The 18,979-nt window shown below is 32.0% G+C and overlaps 1 protein-coding gene across 5 annotated transcripts in view; it reads right to left on the bottom strand.

Annotated features, from left to right (window-relative positions):
• The window catches only part of Smr (nuclear receptor corepressor smrter), a 124,136-nt gene that overhangs the window by 17,586 nt on the left and 87,571 nt on the right, over positions 1-18,979 (bottom strand). For 3 of the 5 annotated variants that reach the window (XM_076399176.1, XM_076399180.1, XM_076399179.1), the window contains 10 exons: positions 9,842-9,983; positions 7,206-7,490; positions 6,887-7,147; positions 6,635-6,831; positions 5,646-5,810; positions 5,103-5,590; positions 3,311-3,594; positions 3,013-3,251; positions 2,800-2,952; positions 1,274-1,383 (listed from right to left, as the gene is read on the bottom strand). In XM_076399176.1, the coding sequence (XP_076255291.1) occupies positions 1,274-1,383; positions 2,800-2,952; positions 3,013-3,251; positions 3,311-3,594; positions 5,103-5,590; positions 5,646-5,810; positions 6,635-6,831; positions 6,887-7,147; positions 7,206-7,490; positions 9,842-9,983 (2,324 nt within the window). The remainder of the gene's footprint in view (positions 1-1,273; positions 1,384-2,799; positions 2,953-3,012; positions 3,252-3,310; positions 3,595-5,102; positions 5,591-5,645; positions 5,811-6,634; positions 6,832-6,886; positions 7,148-7,205; positions 7,491-9,841; positions 9,984-18,979) is intronic. The other 2 variants (XM_076399178.1, XM_076399181.1) reach the window with 1 other exon arrangement.

Below are 18,979 nucleotides of genomic sequence, written 5' to 3'. Positions count from 1 at the left end.
ATTTCAGTAATTGCATTGGGAATAATTATAAGTAACACGACATTTATCGTAAACACATCTTTCAATTTTTTCCTGTTCAAATACACTTAATGTACAAATGTGAATTAAAAAGATTGGTATCATTATTCTTTCCAATGATTAAGTAATTATGCCGCCAGGAAATTAAACTGGAATATTACATTTAATACACTTAATAAAAATATGTTAATCCATATAAATAGATGTCATTAGTCACCCTCAAAATATTCGACTTCGATTAAAACAAAGAAATTCATGACAATTATCAAAACAGCAGTTTTTAATTTATCAACTATCAAACAAGAGTAATGCACAAAACACCTAACTCAAATTAAAACAAAAGCAGTATTGTTTTCAAGAACAGCAAAATTATGGTTTTTTAGTTAACCCTGAAAATATCTGATGTCAAAACAAAGAAATGAATTTCATGATAATTAACAAGATAGTGTTGCTTTCGATAAATAGTAAAATTTATAAGTGTTTTAGTCAACCTTCTAAATATCCGACTACAACTAAGTCTTGACAATTATTAAAGCAACGTTGTTTTCCATAAATAAAAATATCTATAGATGTTTTTAGACAACCCCCATCAACAACAACATCCAACTTTACAAGGTAGAAATGAATTTCCTAACAATTATCCAGCAGTGCCATACTTTGGATTGGCAAAAATGTGTAGATATTTTTAATTGATTGACTTAAACAACAATAATCTTTGAAAAATCTAATTCTAAGTAAAATACAGAAATGATATTCATGATAAATATTTTTTCACAAAAATAAAAATATTTATATACGTAAAACAACGTGAATATTTTTAGCGAGCTATAAAATATGTAATATTCCAGAAATATTTTACAATTCGGGAAGAACCCGAATTTGAAGCACCAAAAACTACTAGATTAATCTAGATAGGCTCCAATAACAAGTGGAAGAATTATGTCACCTCTCTTTTTTTGCTTACGCTACTAAAATGTGATTTTTAACAACGTTTTATACTGTTATATTAGAAATTTTGCTACTTAGATTTTAGTTTCCTATTAAAATATTATAATGTCAATATAAATTACAAGGTCAATATTACCAGGCGGACTGATTGCAAAAAGAAGTCATATCCATACAGACTTGGTACTTGACACTTTTTGGTTGGAAAGATAAACCCAAATATTTTGGGTCAACTGGATAAAAATCAACAGTCGGCAGATAAATATCTTTTGATACAGTGTATATAAATAACATATAATGAATAATTTACCTTGTATTGAAGCGGCTTCTTCATCACTAGTTTCAACGTTGTTTTCCTTGTCTTTTCTCCGCTCTTTCTTCTTTTTGTTTTCTGGTACGGATGAAGACAGAGCATTGTCGCTAAAAAAATTATAAAATTACAAATCTGTACCCCTCAAAGTCAATTCCAAGCTTCTTAGAATATTAGATCAGGATTAGTGGAAATTTAATCTTAATGGTAAACCCAGAAGGATAAACGGATTTTTTAAATTTACTAGTCAATCTTGTCGATTGCATCTAACGATTGATCCTGACAAACATAATTTTCATTACCATTCCCCTGTAAGTGGAATATGGAAAGATAATTTACATTTCGGACAGAGGCGGATTAAGCGGAATTACAATATTTTTCAAAAAGAATTATACAATTGTATAAATTGATTTCTAAAAATAATGTTGGTAAAGTAACACATATCGATCATATATAATATATTAGTTTGAACATCTCTACTCTGTATTTACTCTATCAAAATCGAAGATTGGTTTATCCAACATATATCTTGGAGCAAATGGCGGTAGGCTGAAGAAGCTAAGAATGAGCTCACTCAAATCGATCATGACAATGCTTCTTTAACATCAGCGGCTAATCCAGGCAGCTATCAAACAAGTGTATGAACACTTATTAAAAGATAAGTGTAGCTTCAATATTTAGGAACATGGACGCAAACTAATTATGAATTTCTGAATTCTTTGGTCAAGACTTTTGCTCCAAAACATCTTCACATCGGCACCAAAACCTTTCATATTACAACATTTTTGGCTACAATTATTTTCAAGGAAAGCTTTCATGATTGAGGCAAGAGAAGAGTAAACTTTCCACCAACAACTTCCACTTGAGCATTTGAATAAGTTTCTTAAAAACTGTCTATTAACTTCACAGTCATTAATTCCATGTAATTGTACTCAACAATCTCAAAAACGGTACATTTGAATACATATTTGCCTTGAAATTTTAGTAGATTCTGTACATGTATAGTCATTTATAAACATAAAATAATGTAAAAATTCCAAGTTCTTTCTTACTTTATTGTTACAAAATAACTGAGAAAATTCGGTTCTTGCCAAAAATAACCCAAATATATTTTTTTAATGGCCTTCATAAGGGAAATTATTCCCTTTTTGTCACTTATATCTAAATATAGTATACATTTTTAAATGCTGGTGTGACACAATATCAAAACTGAATTTTTTTTGCATGGGGATTTCCTCTTAATACCTCTCTGTACTTTTCCAGTTTCCCCTTTTCTGGCATGAATGCTGAGTGCACAATTATCGGAATAAACTTACATATCAATTTTACAAATTGATACTTTGATTAACTTGAAATTGTTTGAAAACAGTCTGCACATGTCTATAGGGAGGGAACGGGACTAGGGGGTTGTTATTTGACGAATGTTAAAAATTCCGCTTTAACTTTTAACGATTCGACATGGAAATAATTTCAATTAAATCGAATCAATCAATCCGAGCACATAGTTTCGATGTCTTGAAACTTACCAATTAGCCTCGCTAGTGCCTGTGGTATTTTCGGCGTCGTCTTTGGAGAAATGACCTTCTTGATCCTTTTGTTCCGCGTTCAAATTCGTTTCTCCTTCCTTCTCTCCAGTGGATACGGTTCCTGAAGATGTACTGTCTCCAAAAATCTTTTTCCTAAAAAAAGAAAAATTGTATTAAAATTATATTGTTACCAAATGGTTATGTAATATTAACCTATTGTTATAATCTTCAAAGGAATTGAAGTCATTAAACTTCACAACGCTTTTGTTATCTTTTAGGGTATTTTGCGTTGTGTTTGTATCCATAGGCGTTGTGGACGATGTTGATATGCTGGAGGAGGTCGTGGTTGTACTGGCTGTACTTGACGTTGCTAAAGAGGACGCAGCTGATGTTGAAATCACAGATGAAACCGTCGTATTTGAAGTTGTAGATTGGGCGGAACTTGATGACACCTAAAACACGCCGCTGTCAGTTTCGTTATCGCTAACCAAAATGTGTCGTCATAACATACCTGCGTCGTAGAACTGTTGGTGGATGTCCAATCGCCTGACGCTGTAGTTGTCGTACTGGTTGACGTTCCACTAGCACTAGAGGTGGTGCTTGTGGTGGTAGTTCCCCCAGCGTTCAGTGGACTAGGTGTGGCTGTTGTCGCTAGTGGTATTGGTGGCGACGACGAATTTCCTGAATTAGCTGCATCTGCAGTAACTGCCGCTGCCGCTGCGGTTGACGCTTCGGCCGTTCGAGCTGCACCCCCTGTTCGCTGCTGCTGTTCACGCTGTAATCTCGTAGTTACTCCTAAAAAAACAATATTTTATAGTAATATGTAAAAATCATGAATTATAAGTGCCCAATCAATCAAAATAAATACATAGTTTCACCACACTCTATACTTTATTTACTATTTTGTTTAACGTACGGGACTACTGGTTCAGATATATCCAACTGGTTATTGATACGAAACTATATAATATACATAATTTTTAAATCAAGAAAAATCCTATTGAAGTCAAATATTAATTGATAAATACTGTATAACTTGATTGTTATAGTATTGGTTCTGATAAAACGTTCGTGGCGTTTTCTATGCAGTTGCTGAAAGTTGGAAGTGTCTCACTTTTGAAAGTAGAAAAAAGTAACGAAAAATTCTGCTATATTTTGTAATATTATTGCTTGCGAATAAATTTGTACTGTATATGTCAGTATATTCTTGAGAAACCTGACTGCAAAAATAACTTCGTTAAAATAAAAAAGAAATATATAAAAATCGCCTGATTTTTTCAAACATAAATCGCGGGGAGTGCTTCAGCAATACAATTGAAGTCTTTACCAAAAAATAAAAAAAAATGTTGGATATTGGCGATAATAATGGGCCATATTTAATTTAACACACTACAACAAAAAAATATATATAGTCAATATTATATAAGCAGTTACTGATGGCTGATGCGGATAAAAGAAAATTTATTCATCATTGTAATATTTTTTAAACGTGTTGAATCTGAGAAAAACTTATATGGACCAAAAGCACTATGAACTTAAAGTTAATATATAATGTAATTTCAATTAGCATAATAAAAACAATAAATACACTGTATTAAAATAACATTCTGAAATTGTAAATCAGAAAATGCGATTATATAGATAAAATGTTCACATTCAGTATTTTAAAAGAGTTATGGCATCTATCTAATATGATGCTATAATACACACTTCTTGATCAATCTGATATACACTGATAATAATGCTATAATTGCTAATATATATATTGAAGTTTCTTGATTTCTGAATAATGTAGTTAGTATAATAGAGCCATATTACCCTGAGAATAAATTAATACGAAAATACACGTTGACAAGTATATATCCTAAGTGTTTTTGATTAGAGTAAGTACTTGGGTTCCAGTAGCAGATAAATGATTCTGCCTGATAGATTTTGGTTTAAATTAAATATTTTTTGCTTTGGTGTACAGCCTAAATAATTTTGGATGAACCAGGACTATTATTTTTAAATTTTAACAATTTGTGACCAAAACTAAAAAGATTCATCAATAATGCATAACTAGAATAATAAATTCAGGGATGCAATCACTACAATGGTTTTAACAGAATTTTTCACAGGCAATGACATTTTAAATGCTTTTGATGCTTAAATGTCAAAAAAAGATGGCTTAAATTTTAAAGAAGGTGCAATAACTGTCTATTATTCATTAATGATAATATATAAAAGGTATTAAAAATAAATATGTGGTTAACAATTTTATACAGTAATAGTAATTTTGTTATTGGGAGCTTTTTTTAATTTACCTGTTGATAAATTGTCGATCACCGGTAAGTTGGCACTATTATTGACCTTCTGAGGGTTATTTCTTGTCGATCTTAAACGCTCCCTCAACTTGTCTCTTTTATTTTTCCTCAACAGTTGCTTGTAATTCTCTGTTTTCTTACTCAAATAATAGTATTGAACGCATTCAGATACTGATTTTCGTTCGCCTAACGCTTGACTAATTTGATAGAAGTTCTTGGGGTGTTGTAGATATTTTTCTTTGAATGTCTCTTTTTCGCTGGCAGTCCATATGTTCAAGTACTGTCGACTCTTATATACTGGTTCCATGTCTTCAATAAAATTATTATTATTTGTATATTTAATTCTTCGTTCTTTCGGATCCATAAGAATAGGAGGTATGACTGCGTAACTTCGCATTTTCTTATCTTCTAGCGCTTGTTCTTGAAGATTATCCATGATTTCTTCCATGTCCGCTTCTGATTTGACTCGAGCACCTACCCTGTTGAATCTGAAATAATACGATATCAGTACGCTCTCGTTTAAAGTGATATGTAGCTGCTTACCTTTCTTTATCTTCCCGTTGTTTTCTTAACTCGGGGAATACTTTTTCGAAGAATTCTCTATTCTTCGCTTCTTTGACTTTCCGTTTCGTGCTAGATTCGACTTTATCGACCTTCCGCAGCCATTCTTGCATTAATTTACTGTATGTCCCTGTTAATTGATTGTTTCTGAAAAATAATACAGTCTTTAAAAATCTATATATTAACAAATGGAAATGTATTTAATTGTATTTTGTAAAAATTAAATATCAGTACAAAATAATACAGCATTAAAAGAGTTTGCAGATTTTTTTTTAATGGACCGACAGTCATTTCGGTGTTTATAGATTTTTGGTAGCGTTACTCCACACCAAACATTGCATTTTTCCGGTTACTTTTCAATTTTTCCAACTTGGCCAACTTTTAATACAGACTAAGAATGTGTAAACATTTGTTAATATAATAAATATAATGTTAATATCGTTAATACCAATTAATTTTAAGATTATTCTTGAAACAATTGCATTTAGTCAATTATAATTAAAATGTTTAGAACTAGAATTTATATGAATTTTTCAATTTAAAATTAATGGTTAGAACATACTGAATTTAATCCTTACAAAGGGGACAATGTATCTTACAAAAGAACATATTTAATACTACAGGGATTAGCTCCTGTAGTAGCTACTATTAATTTTTAGATCAAATTGGCTGTTTTGTCATTTTTCCTTTTGAAAATTCTAGAATTACTAATTACCTTGTTTATATATTTTTTTGTACATTGACATGACTTGACTTGGTTTAAATAAAAAAAACAAAACTAGGTTATTTTGTTCAGCTTTTGTCAAAATTAGCATCATAGCATCACTTGGATGTTTTATTTTATTAATAAATTAATATTTATCTCAATACCATTTTCTTATTATTAGTGGGTTAATAAATTACTTTTAAATCATTTTTATGCATCTTGCCGCCCTTAATTAGTAACGATAACCAACGAAAAAAAATCTCACCTTGCATACTTATTACTGTGTTTCTTCTTAAAATATTCTAATAAGCGTTTTTTATTCATCACATTTCGTCGGTTATTTTCATGGAACACCGTAGTATCAGTCGGTTGATTGTACAGGGGCCTTTGCACTTTAGGACCCAACGAATCTAATTGCGCATGAGCGCTCTGCGCTTTCTTCCGGTTTTCCGCATAGATTTTCTACAAAAAAAGCGTTAATCACCAAAGTAAAAGAAGAATAACAGAATAGACTCACCTGCGGTAAACTCTGATGTTTCGGTTGTGAATCTTCTTCCACTTCCGATTTAACGCTGGGCTTGTTCGCCACCTCCTCCAACTCGGCCTGTTTCTTTTTTAGAATGACGATTTGCTGTTCCACCTTCAAGATCTCCCTGTCCACTTTACTGATCTGTTGGATCAGTTCATCTTTCGTTGTTTTGAATGCTTGGTCTTCTTGGGAGACTTGCTCGGGAAATGTGGGCGAGATAGCTTCCACTTGTGGGTTATAAGTTCCCGGCTTTAACGAAAAACAGTGATATTAGAGGAATTTTCGGCGAATATAGAGATATACTTACTCGGGTATCAATCCTCAACGGTTGTACTTCCTTGTCCGTTAATCTGATCTTCTTCAGCGGTTGTTCACCAGACTGCGTTGGAGGGGGCTGTCCCATTGTCCCTCCGGATGTGTCCCTTCGACCGCCAGGTCCATACTCTGGGTGCAACAGAGATATTCGATTGGCATGACGGTAGTCGGGCTGCGGACGGTGATAAGCTGTAAGGAGAGGAGGAGCGGCGGTGGCCGCGATGGAGGTGGTCGGCCCTTGTGGGGGATACCTCTGAGATACCTGCAAATTAAACTCCTAAAAATCATTGTTATGTCTATAATCCCACTAAAAGGTATAAAATGGATATTGATGTTAAAAAAGTACTTTCAGTACGACGAACCTCTGAATCCGCGTCTTTGTTTACAAGGTTTTTCATGTTTAAATCAAAAACGTCCGAAACAAAATTAAAACAGTTTCTAGCCAGGAATTTCATACAAACTGACGGAAACGTACTTGTAATAAAAAATTACGGTACGGTACAAAACAACGGTACCCTCTATGCGTGGCCACCAAAAACATTTTCTTTTCAATCTAATATTCATTTATGTTGAGTAGGGGTTTTAAAGATCTCGGAGAGATATAAATGAGTAAAATTGTTAATTATATTTGCAAAATTGTAATAGTTATTTCCCAAAATACGACTTTTATAATATCGGCATTTTTATAGCTTTATGGCGGTATTTTGGTCTTTGATCTCTGGCATATAGTCGGTCAGTATTTGATCAGGTTTTGCTATCGCTACCTGGTGTCTAGCTTATTTGAGATATGGAGAAGGCCTCTATAATTGACCCTTGGCAAGAAGAGAAGGTGATTGCAAAATAGAGTATATTTTCAAATTAGGCGTGACATACAGGCTACCTTAAATAGGTCGAACCCAGATATTCTAATCCTCTTTCACTAAACACGCAATTGACGATAATTCGTGACTTTAGGGTCGAGAAGTTTACATAGAAAGACCCATATTAAAGATCGCCTTGTTTCATTTAAATTTTAATTACCACAAATAAAATAAGTAGTGTAAAGTAAGTGTTTCATTAATTCGCAAGAAAGTCTAGCTGAAACTGTCAGCTGGGAGCAGCCAAGGTAAAAAGTGAATTAGTAGCAATAAACAACTAAAAGGGCTCTATCGGCAGTTCGCTACGAGAGCTTTCGAAGAAGTTTTTCAACGACGAAGAGAGAATTATTTATTATTAGAAGAAGAGAGTTTTTAATCAACGGCTCCAGCCGTTAAGATTTAAAGTTTCTTTTTTAATAAAGAAATTCTATGAAACATTATTATGAAAAAGATAGAGAAAAAACCTAACATCCTTTCTTATATAGTATATACAATAAAACTGCCAATGCACGTCATCAAGATTTATAACGCCAGCACGTTTTTGTTTTAGAATTTGAATAGAATTTTGGTTTACAACGTTAACCAGTTCGTACACTCTGTACTATCTCTAGTGTTTCGAATAATTTTTTGGACGTTTGACAACAGGTTCCACGTTGCATCAGAGAGCATCATCATTCTGTATATATATATATATATATATATATGTATATATATATATATATATATATATATATATATATATATATATATAACTAGGATGAAATGAGAAGAAAAATTCGCTGAGAGTTTCAAACGAATTTTAGGTTTTTACACAGTGAATTTGGCAGTATATTCGACGTTATCTATGACGTGTATTCGAAGGACTGTCGTAAACAAACTAAAAAAACTCAACATTAAAACTAAAAAATGATTGAAACGATTTAAATATTGAAGTACCAATTCTGCTGTAGTACTGCTCTAACAAGCTATTCAGGATTGTTCAAAATCGCTACGATTTTGTCTATTGCCATATGTGGTTGAATAGTATTACTTAGTATCTATTAAGAATTTAATATAAGTAATACAAGTAATTTTCTATTTATTATTCAGAAGTTTTACGTGTAATTCGTTTATTCAGGCGCTCAAATAAATAACCAGCAGTTTTATCAATTTTCTGATCTATCTAGGCTTCTGATTTAGACATTATTGAATTCTTAAGATCCTTTTAAAATTTTATTTTACAATAGAATTTCTATTGTTTTTAGTTTTGTAGTTGTTGTTTTTTTATATATTATGTAAACATTATTTTTATTATGTATAATCCGTTTTTCACTATGTCTCACTCCATATGTTTTTTAATTTACATAATTTTCTTTCTCGTTGTTACTGGGTAAGAGGTATTTGGAGTAGGGGCCTACTCCAAATATTATCACACCTTTTCTACTTCTTCATTTAGTCTTCTTTTGGCACATCGGACATGTTTTACGGCGTAATCGTTTTGTTAACGTTACTTTAGTTATGTTAAAATTTTATATAATAATCTTTTGTTTTTCTTATTTTTCTTTCATCAAACTTATTTCTAATTTTTCAATTGATTTTCTTTGGTCTCCCACTTTTTTATTCTCTTTTTTCCTAATTTAACACATTATTACAAGCACATTTATTTGAATATTATTGGAATAGAACAATTCCAGAGCCCACTATAATTGAAAATGTAATTTTAGACATTAATAGGATTTTTCCTATTATATAACTATTTTTTTCTTAACGAATATAAAAAGAATTGATTTACCTGCACTTGAGTGATGTTCGTGGGGGCAGACTGCAGCTGGGGGGACGGGGGATAAGGACATCTGGTGCTGGATAGCGGCGACCTCGACGGTTTGTACAACTCCGCCGATACATGGGCGGTAGCCTGGGCACTGTGGTTTGGTCTGTGAACAAAACAATATTATTGATACAGGCTAACAAGCAACCAATAGAAATATAAAAAACAAGTTATATTTCGGGTTTATTATTAATTGTTTTACTGTCTGATAACAGCTGCTTTGGGAGTGACGTGAAATAGAACACGTCTAAATTAAATTTGAACCGAAATTGGAATTATATTTGTATTAGAGATATCTAATCTAATCACGACATCAAAACAGAATTTTCATTTAAACTAAAAACAATAGCATCAAAATAGGGCGTAAGAGAAAGGATGAGTTGCATAAACGTTTTCCTTCGAAAACGCAATAACAACAGAATATAGGGTAAAATTTGATCCAATTTTCCTGTTTGTTCGCGTTACGTATTTAATTTAGATCTAACGCTCGAATTAACAGCAGTTTATTGTTCGACAATTTACTCTGGTTATTTGAAAATTACGATTATACTCAGGGCCGTCCACCGCCATAATTACCTAAATATTCCTATTCTGCAATAATGTAGTTGTGTTCCGCATAATAAGGCTGACGTTAGTTAGGATGGGTAAGAATAACAATCACCTCAAAATCTAACGTTAAACTGCAATAACTTTTCTGGCTTCTTGCTTGTTCTATTACGCAAAATGCAAGTGGTAATAGTATTTCCGCCCGCTGTGTATAAAACTAGCAACATTAAATTAATTTTATAGATTATCATATATAGGTTCGGTTACTTAATATTATATTTTCTGGCTTTTATTGAGAAATTATTACTTTTTGGGGTGAAACTTATATTTTAGACAGCTATTATTTAAGTCGTTATTTTTTTTTTGCTTTTCAATGTACAAACCTTTTAGAAAAACCAATTTGTGTTGCTTTTGGTTTACGTTTATTATTCAAGTAGTTAACTATTATGTTACAAGTTTTAAATGCAAACCAGCAAAAATTATAGTCTCTACTTCAGTTCAGTTCTAAAAATAACCTGAATATTTGACAGTAGGAAGTATAAATTGACTTTTGTCAAACCGCAAGTCAGCAAGGTTAACGACAATTTTATGCCAGGTTAGTAAATAAACTCGTATTTTATAGTCTGTAGTCAGCAAAAATGTAAAAGCTTTTCAAGGCGAATCAAAGATTTACTGTCGAGATATTTCTGCAACTATGGTTTTATCATGTTTTAGACCGTGTATCGATAATAACGTGGTGAATAGCATATCTATGTAGTCTCGCGGCTCCCCAAATCCTGCAGGAAATAGTCTAGCGGTGTTAAATCAGAGCATCTTGGAAGCCAACTTACAGGTCTAAACGTTTCCTTAGAGTCAGTTGTGACACGAGCTCTGGACAGGATACGCTACCTAGTTTTAAACCACATCTAAGTGTTTCAATTTAGGAACTAAGAAGCCAGGGATTATGGCTCTAAAACGGCCAATACTAATTGTTCTGGTTGTATAGTTTTGGAAAAAGTATGGACCGATGATTCAACCAGCCGATCAGTTTTTCTGGATGTAACAGTATCTTACGTATTTACATATATTTGCATCTATTTCTGGCAGCGCTTTATTTTAAATTAAAAGGAGGAAGTAATACTACTCCTAAATGCTGTTATGTTGGCAACCCCGTTGCTAAGAAAAAAATGTGGTTAAAACTTCAGTAAAATGACACCATAGCAGAACTTTGGCAACGTTCTTAATGGTGATTGACACAACCAACGGACGTTAACCATAAATAACTAGTTGCATTTTTTGCATAATAATGACGAATGGGTTTCGAATCTGTTTAATACCACAAATCATTAAAAATGACAAACCTATCGTAAACATCTCTCGTAAGAAATGGAGCTCCAATAATAAGCTTCTAATTTCGATAAGTCCGACAAACAAATGAAAAACCGAGTCCTTTGAAATCTGGCCTAAATTGGATTCATGTTTCCGTTCTGCATGAACCTATTATAATCTACAGCCAAATATTTTAAAAGATTCCTATTTTTCCTAAATTTACTTTATTAAATAAAATAAAACTACTAAAGCAAATTCGAAAACATCAAGATGCCCTAAAGAACAGACTCAAACAATAATATAGAAAAAATATTGTTTCTCCACCAAATATTCTGGGTTTTTCTCAAAATAAACCCAGCAAACCTGTAAATATTTAAATCACAATAAGTTAAATAAATACCTCACCCGATTGTCGTTAATCAGTTAAAATGCTAAAATTATCTTTAAATTCCAAGTTGGGGTCATTTGTTTCGAATATTTGACGTATTTACGTCATAATTAAAGCTCTGTTTATATTTTTTATATTTGTGTCTAATGATAATTCCTTTTAATTATTGTGTATGTAGCAAATGTTTTTGAAATACTCTCCAAGGACGTTCTGATAAATGTGCACATTTTCATAATTTAAAAGATAAACAAGATAGTTGTTTTATTTTCGTTACACAGCATGACTTCGATAACCTAGAAAATCAAACCGGATACTTCGATAGTCTGATGAACCATTTCAATTACTTTGGAAAGTTCTGTAATGGGGATTGGAAAGTATCTTTTATTTTATTCAAATGAATTAATCACTAAAATGATACATTTAAAGTTAGTAGGTGCTGAATTTCTAAATTCTAACAAAAAATAAAAAATGATACTGTTGACAATAGGAAAGAACAAATTCATAGTTTTTAGGTATGATGAAAGCTCATGAGTTGATTTTTTTGCAGCTAACGGATTTTTATAGAAAATATCCAATGAGCAGTTTAAAAAAAAATGGAGAAACAATATTAATTCTTCAGAGTACAAAGAAAAACCTTTTAAACCAATTTTATATTATTAGAAAACGACAAAAATATATTTTGTTTTTATAAAAAAAATCGAAATTATCTTTCTATATTGTAGATTAATTCTTGCTTCCCATGGATAATTAATTGGTAATTACGGGCTTATCAATTATTAAATATAGCATGCTATTTTCTATCCATTATATTTTAGTTAGACAGACAGAAAGACTCAGGAACATTTACATATCGACCTAATTTTCAGCTCTATCAGCAAAGATGCTATAAAATATGTAACTATCCTATCTGGGTCATCATGAAAGCCTTTGTTTTCTTTGTTACAATGCTATCATAGTTGATAAAACCCGTAAGGTAGGTGGTAAGACGAAACCTAACATTTAAGCTTGAAATATAAATTACTTCTTTGAGCGAGGGGTCGTTTACAATTACACACCGAGGGAGGCATTCTCGAACCGAACCAGAGAATAGAAGGTATTAAAATTTATATCGATATATAACAACTTTTTTATTAGCACACGAGGAATTGCATGTTAGTTTTTCCGTTATTTGTTATTATAAGATACAAGTACATCAAAGATGAAAAATGGCTATATGGTGAAAACAAGCAAATACTAATTCGGCTGCTAATATATCGTCTCAAAATATATTTAATATTTGAATGGTGTTTTGCATATTTTTAGTTTAATCCAACTTTATTGGCTAAAACTGTTTTCCATGAAAACCATTTTGACAACTATCAAATGATTTATGTCTAGTCTAGTGTCATTTGCCGTTACATTATAAATCACGTGCAACCAGCACAGCCCAACATATGATATAAGAAATGCATAATCTTACGTTTAGGGTACGTACATTGTTAAAAAGACAAATAACTGTATTATACTGTCTATGAAGCTGCATATGTCGAATTCGAATTTTCTAGTATTGGGCAGAATCAGCTAGGTTTTTTAAGAACTATTCAAAGCCAATGAAACCCATCACTAAATATCATTATCTGTTGCATTTGAGTACCCGACGTAATTAGTGATTTTGAAATATTACTCACATGTACATTTAAATATCCTTGAAAGGCTGTAATCACAAACCCTTCCAGTTATCAGGCGCCTACTACAAATATGGGAGAAATGGTTAATGAAATACAATATCTTCATTCTTAACTACCAACTCAGTGTATTAATCACATTACTCATCATAGTCATAGTCATTCAATCTTGTCAATTTCTCAATTCATTTTTTTCGAGATCTCGAGATTCGCAAAATTTGTTTTTTCAGATATGTTTTTTTATACTAGACAGAAATGTTAGGTCATTGCATTGGTGCCACAATTATTTTTAATTTTTGAAATAAATATTGCTATTCTGTTTGTTCGTCTTACATATTTTTATATATTCTTATTGATATGATAAGAAATATATCTTCAAATTGTTACAACAATATTTAAAAACTAATACGTAAAAAAAAACTATGACATTGACACAGAACGTTGGCCGCCATATCTCGAGAAAAAATAAAGTAAACGTGTCATAACAGTTTACCGGCGCCATTTTCCCGAATTATTATTTTAAATGGTCACTATTTTTAGCAATATATCGAGGCATAGTTTTATAAGCTTAGTGTGTTTACGTAACAGACCTGGGCATATTTATTTTCTGACTGGAGACGTGACGTGACGTGTCGGGACGAACGCGGTAGCCAGAGGCGTGATGAGCATACGCCAATAGCGGAGAAGGGAAAAGGAAAAAAGAACGAAGGATTTTTTACTGTATTGATTATTATTCGTGTTATGACGGGGTGTGTACCCGATGCATATACAACGCAGTACTACCACGAACAGAAAGCGTCGGATGATTCGTCCTTCGTGTTAAACGTGGAGATTGTATACATGAAGTTGAATTTCAAGTGGTTTTTATTTAACCTTCGGTTGAACTTGTGCATTTAATGTAATTATTTGTACTTCACACTGAGTAACAAGAACAATTTAAATAATGATGATTTTGTTATCACCGGAAGATATTTGGATCGATTTCAGTTCATATTTCGTAAAATACCATAAAGGAGCACATTAATGTTTTATCTTATTGTGCACTTTTTTGTTGTCCTTAAATTTGTAACATTTAAATTAAATAAATATTAAAAAGAATATTTTTATAAAGTGACGAAAAAATAAATTCCAATAAGAAACATTCAATTTAATGAATTACGGTCGAATTTAGATCACTAGGCGGTCACTAGTAATAACAAATATAATCGACTAGGTGAGAGCTTTCATTAATTAAAAGAAGTATTGATAAAATTGTTTACCTCAGTACGCTTTGATAACATTTGAAGTAAGAGGGAACTGGTTATTTGACTATCTCTCCCTTATCACCATTATTACATACAAAATAATCTAGGATATTTAAACACAGACGGCTTTGCCAATACTATTACTAAATACGACCCACATTTACCACGGTACCGGTGGTACCGACCGTCGCTCTAAACTTGCTGTGACCTTAAAACGCGACCATTAAAAGCTGTTTAAACACGCTAATAAGTACTCGAAGGCTGGCCGGTGCTCGTGTTTGGTTTGTGGAGTTTCCAAGAAACTCCAGCTGGGTCTGCGAACGTTGGACTGTGTTCGCAACGAAAACAATCGACGGGTTTCGTTCGAGATTTGTATGAAAGTACGTCCATTCTGTGGTAGCCAGGAGTTATTAAATGTTTCTAAATTAATGAAGCTTTCTAACACAACCTGTTCCATATATTGTTGTCAGTAGATGACTCCGTGACAGTATTTTATAATTAACTTCTGAAGTTACGTATTCATTTAATTCGCGAAATAAAAAACGATATATAAAATGTGATCTTAAGTATATTTGAATCCGTAAAACTCGAAAAGTAGCCGATGGCTGATTTTTATGATTTTTATACCAAATTATATTTTAACAGAAGAACTACAAATAGTTGAGTGAATAATTCAAAGATCTGTCGCGTGCTTTAATATTAAAACAGTGTAACAATCAATGATTTCTAGTTTACAAATAAATCTCAATCGTCTCGTTTGCAAATTTATAGTAAGCACGTTTCGAACAAATCAAGTGCCCCTACATCCTCTACGAGTTTCTATCCATCTTGAGGATTTTCAGGCGTCGGTCTGGAAACCGAGAAGTTTTTTTTATCCACTACATTATCGCTCCCACTTAAAATAGAACGGAATAAATTTCATCGAGACATCCGATCCGTCATATTGAAAAATTGTTCTCTAATCTCCCTTTCGCTAAAAAGTTACATGAAATATTAATACTTGCTAGATGTCGAAATTTGTGTCTGCCTACAGAGATCGCAATAATTCTACCGGTTATTTTATTTGGTTATATGGGCATAGCCATAGGTCACAAAAGTGCAACACTTAAATGGAATTAAAATAAACAAAAAAGAAAGTCTTCAGATCGGCAACACCGCATGCACCCTGCTATCAACAAATCCACATTTTATTCTGGTACTCCATCTGATCTTAAAATACATTCCACATCCTGAAACTCTCCCACTAGCTCAGCATTTACTCCTCTCAGAACAAAAGCTGTCGCCCATCTAGTCAAATCCCCACTTCCAAGCTCCCTCCCCTAAGCCACGCGCAGTCGTCGCCAACAGCAACAAACAATTTCAACACGACGGTGGACGTTTCCATGATGGCCGCCAGTACTTTGACCAATGACAGAGCAAAGACTTGCGTAGACAGTCTTGTAAGCTCCTCCCACAACGCTATCATTTTCCAACTGCTAGGTCATTGATATCGGATAAGCGGTAGGGGTAACATCGGTTGTAGGTGTCGATCAACGTTAAAACTTTTGTTATTCAGTTGGGATTTGAATACGGTATGATTGTTTGGGGTACGTTCTTTTTATCTGGTAATAAGTAACGTACGATTTTATATTACATTGTATCTTGAATACAGTTGATATAATACAGTGATTGGTGGGGTGTCTTTTGCGGTGTGGTTTCCTGCAGATCTTTATAAAAAGTTTGTGTAGAAGGTACTGAAACTACACATTAAAAGTTAAATTAAATATTATTACCTGTTTTTATTCTCTTGATGACCGATTACATTTAAACAAAATATGTATTTTGATGGTTAAAAAAAGAAATAAACTATCATTATACAGCTTTATTATCAGAAATATTTTAATCAGTTGACATATAAATTTATTTTTAATAATTTATTATGCCATGGTACCATCTAAAATGTATGGTACCGTTTTCTTCATAAGTTATATTTTATTATTTTCTCAAAGTGGTAAAACGAAATAAGAAGTATTTTATGTTGTTGAATTGTTATGACTATATTATGGTCGTGCTATGGAGATATAAAATTTTACTGACCATATTTGTCTTAATAGCTGAATTTTCAGAAGAAATTGCATAACTATTGATATTGACTTTTTATAGTTTAATTACATGTTTAAAAAGCATTTAGGCATTTTATATATTTTTACGAAAAAAAAGACTGTATATTATTTTCGGTGTTGTGCATCATATTTCGTAATATCATGATTTTTGCTTGATCAATTTCCATTGTTCGTTTTGGGTCTACATTTTAGATCATCCAAACCATCTAAACTTATTAATCTTAACATTAAACATAAGTAATTTTTTAAACATTTAAAAATCTACCTAAAAATATTGTTAAGTTATGTAGGACTAATGGGAAGTTATCCAAACTAAAACCATATATTTCAAAATTATTTGTCTTTTCTTAAAGAAAAGAAACAACTGAAGTAATTTCTATATTTACGAAATTTTGCATCTTTAGCAAAATATGGGTGAATTTTATACATTTCAACTTAATAAAGCATGATTAAAAATAATAGAATTATCTTGATAACAATCTGATCAAGTAATATATAACGATCGTAGCTTAATTTTTTGATGAAATCAGATGTAATCATTAATCCTCAGTATTAATCAATGTTACTAAAGAAGATGAAAGGAGAATTTAACTTCACGTAGGTGGGTTGAGTTAATGTAGACTCATGGAAGTGACATAGAAAGAAAGAAGATTTGATAGCACGCGATCTGATAAACGAATTATCGAACATCGTTTGTCAACTTTAATGAAATATATGTCGATTCTAAATATAATTTTAATCGGTGATACAAAAATTGGTCAATTTTGGTAATTTTATATTGAAGTTTTGGCGAACTAATACCATCAACGCTGTGATGGATATTTTGCTTAATGATATGGCGAAATTTGGTCGATTACAATGTCCATATTCCACATTGAAAATATTTCGGACAGGAGATACAAGCTTATGCTTTTTATTTTTTCCATATTAGCATGTTAATTACCTAAGACATATAATCTGGTTATTTAAAGGTTATAATATTTTGTTGTTGTAATTGGTGGAGAATATATTTTTTCCGACTTTTTTAAAGAGTAGTATTTACACAAATAGTTACAAAAAGGCACGAAAATGTATCAACAATGTTACATTTGTAGTAAAATAACGTTATGTCCACAGACTGCCTGATATAATTATTTTGGTATAACGGCAAGAGGCGAGAATATGTCATGGTCTCATATCCCATTATCTTATGAGGATGACTGAAAGTTAAAAATGACCAATGGCGTTTGCTGTATCTATGGTTTGAAAATACTGTGGCTGTAATGTTTACTTGACTCAACCTTAAGAACAGTGAAATTCTGGAATATTCCATCTACCACTCGACCTATTCCACAGTTTACAGTTTACACGATTAACAGTTTACTAGATTCTACTATCTCCCAAATTTATGATTTGGAAGAAGAGGAGCTCAACTAGCTTTCAAGAAAAATAATGGTCAACCGCTTAGATTAAGCCTATTGAAAAGTTCGGTAATCTCTTTCAAATATCCAGGGTACAGTAACGAAATATTCTGCAGAATTATGTTTAAAAAATATTAATTTTTTTGTATTATACAAAAAACCAAATATATTTTTTAGTGTTTTGACACAATTTTTTTTTGTTTAGCAAGACAAAAACTGAAAAGATTCATACCACTTATTTTGGCCGATTGGGTATTTATTTACACCTGACATTAGAAATACATTGATTGTTTTGTGGAAAATAAACAAAAGTTAGGAATTGGTCCTCTTTTATGAAATAAAAAAAGAATGGATATGTTTGTGCTTCATATTCAGGTAGTCAGGTAAACGAATACGTATCGAATAACGAAGAGTCCACGTAAACGAAAAATCTCTAGCCGGGAAATGAGA

Source organism: Rhynchophorus ferrugineus, unplaced genomic scaffold (assembly GCF_030347505.1).
Source record: "Rhynchophorus ferrugineus isolate W39M unplaced genomic scaffold, kcgeb_rfMv2 rfM3, whole genome shotgun sequence".
Lineage (NCBI taxonomy): Eukaryota > Metazoa > Arthropoda > Insecta > Coleoptera > Curculionidae > Rhynchophorus > Rhynchophorus ferrugineus.
This window is presented reverse-complemented; position numbering and strand designations above follow the sequence as displayed.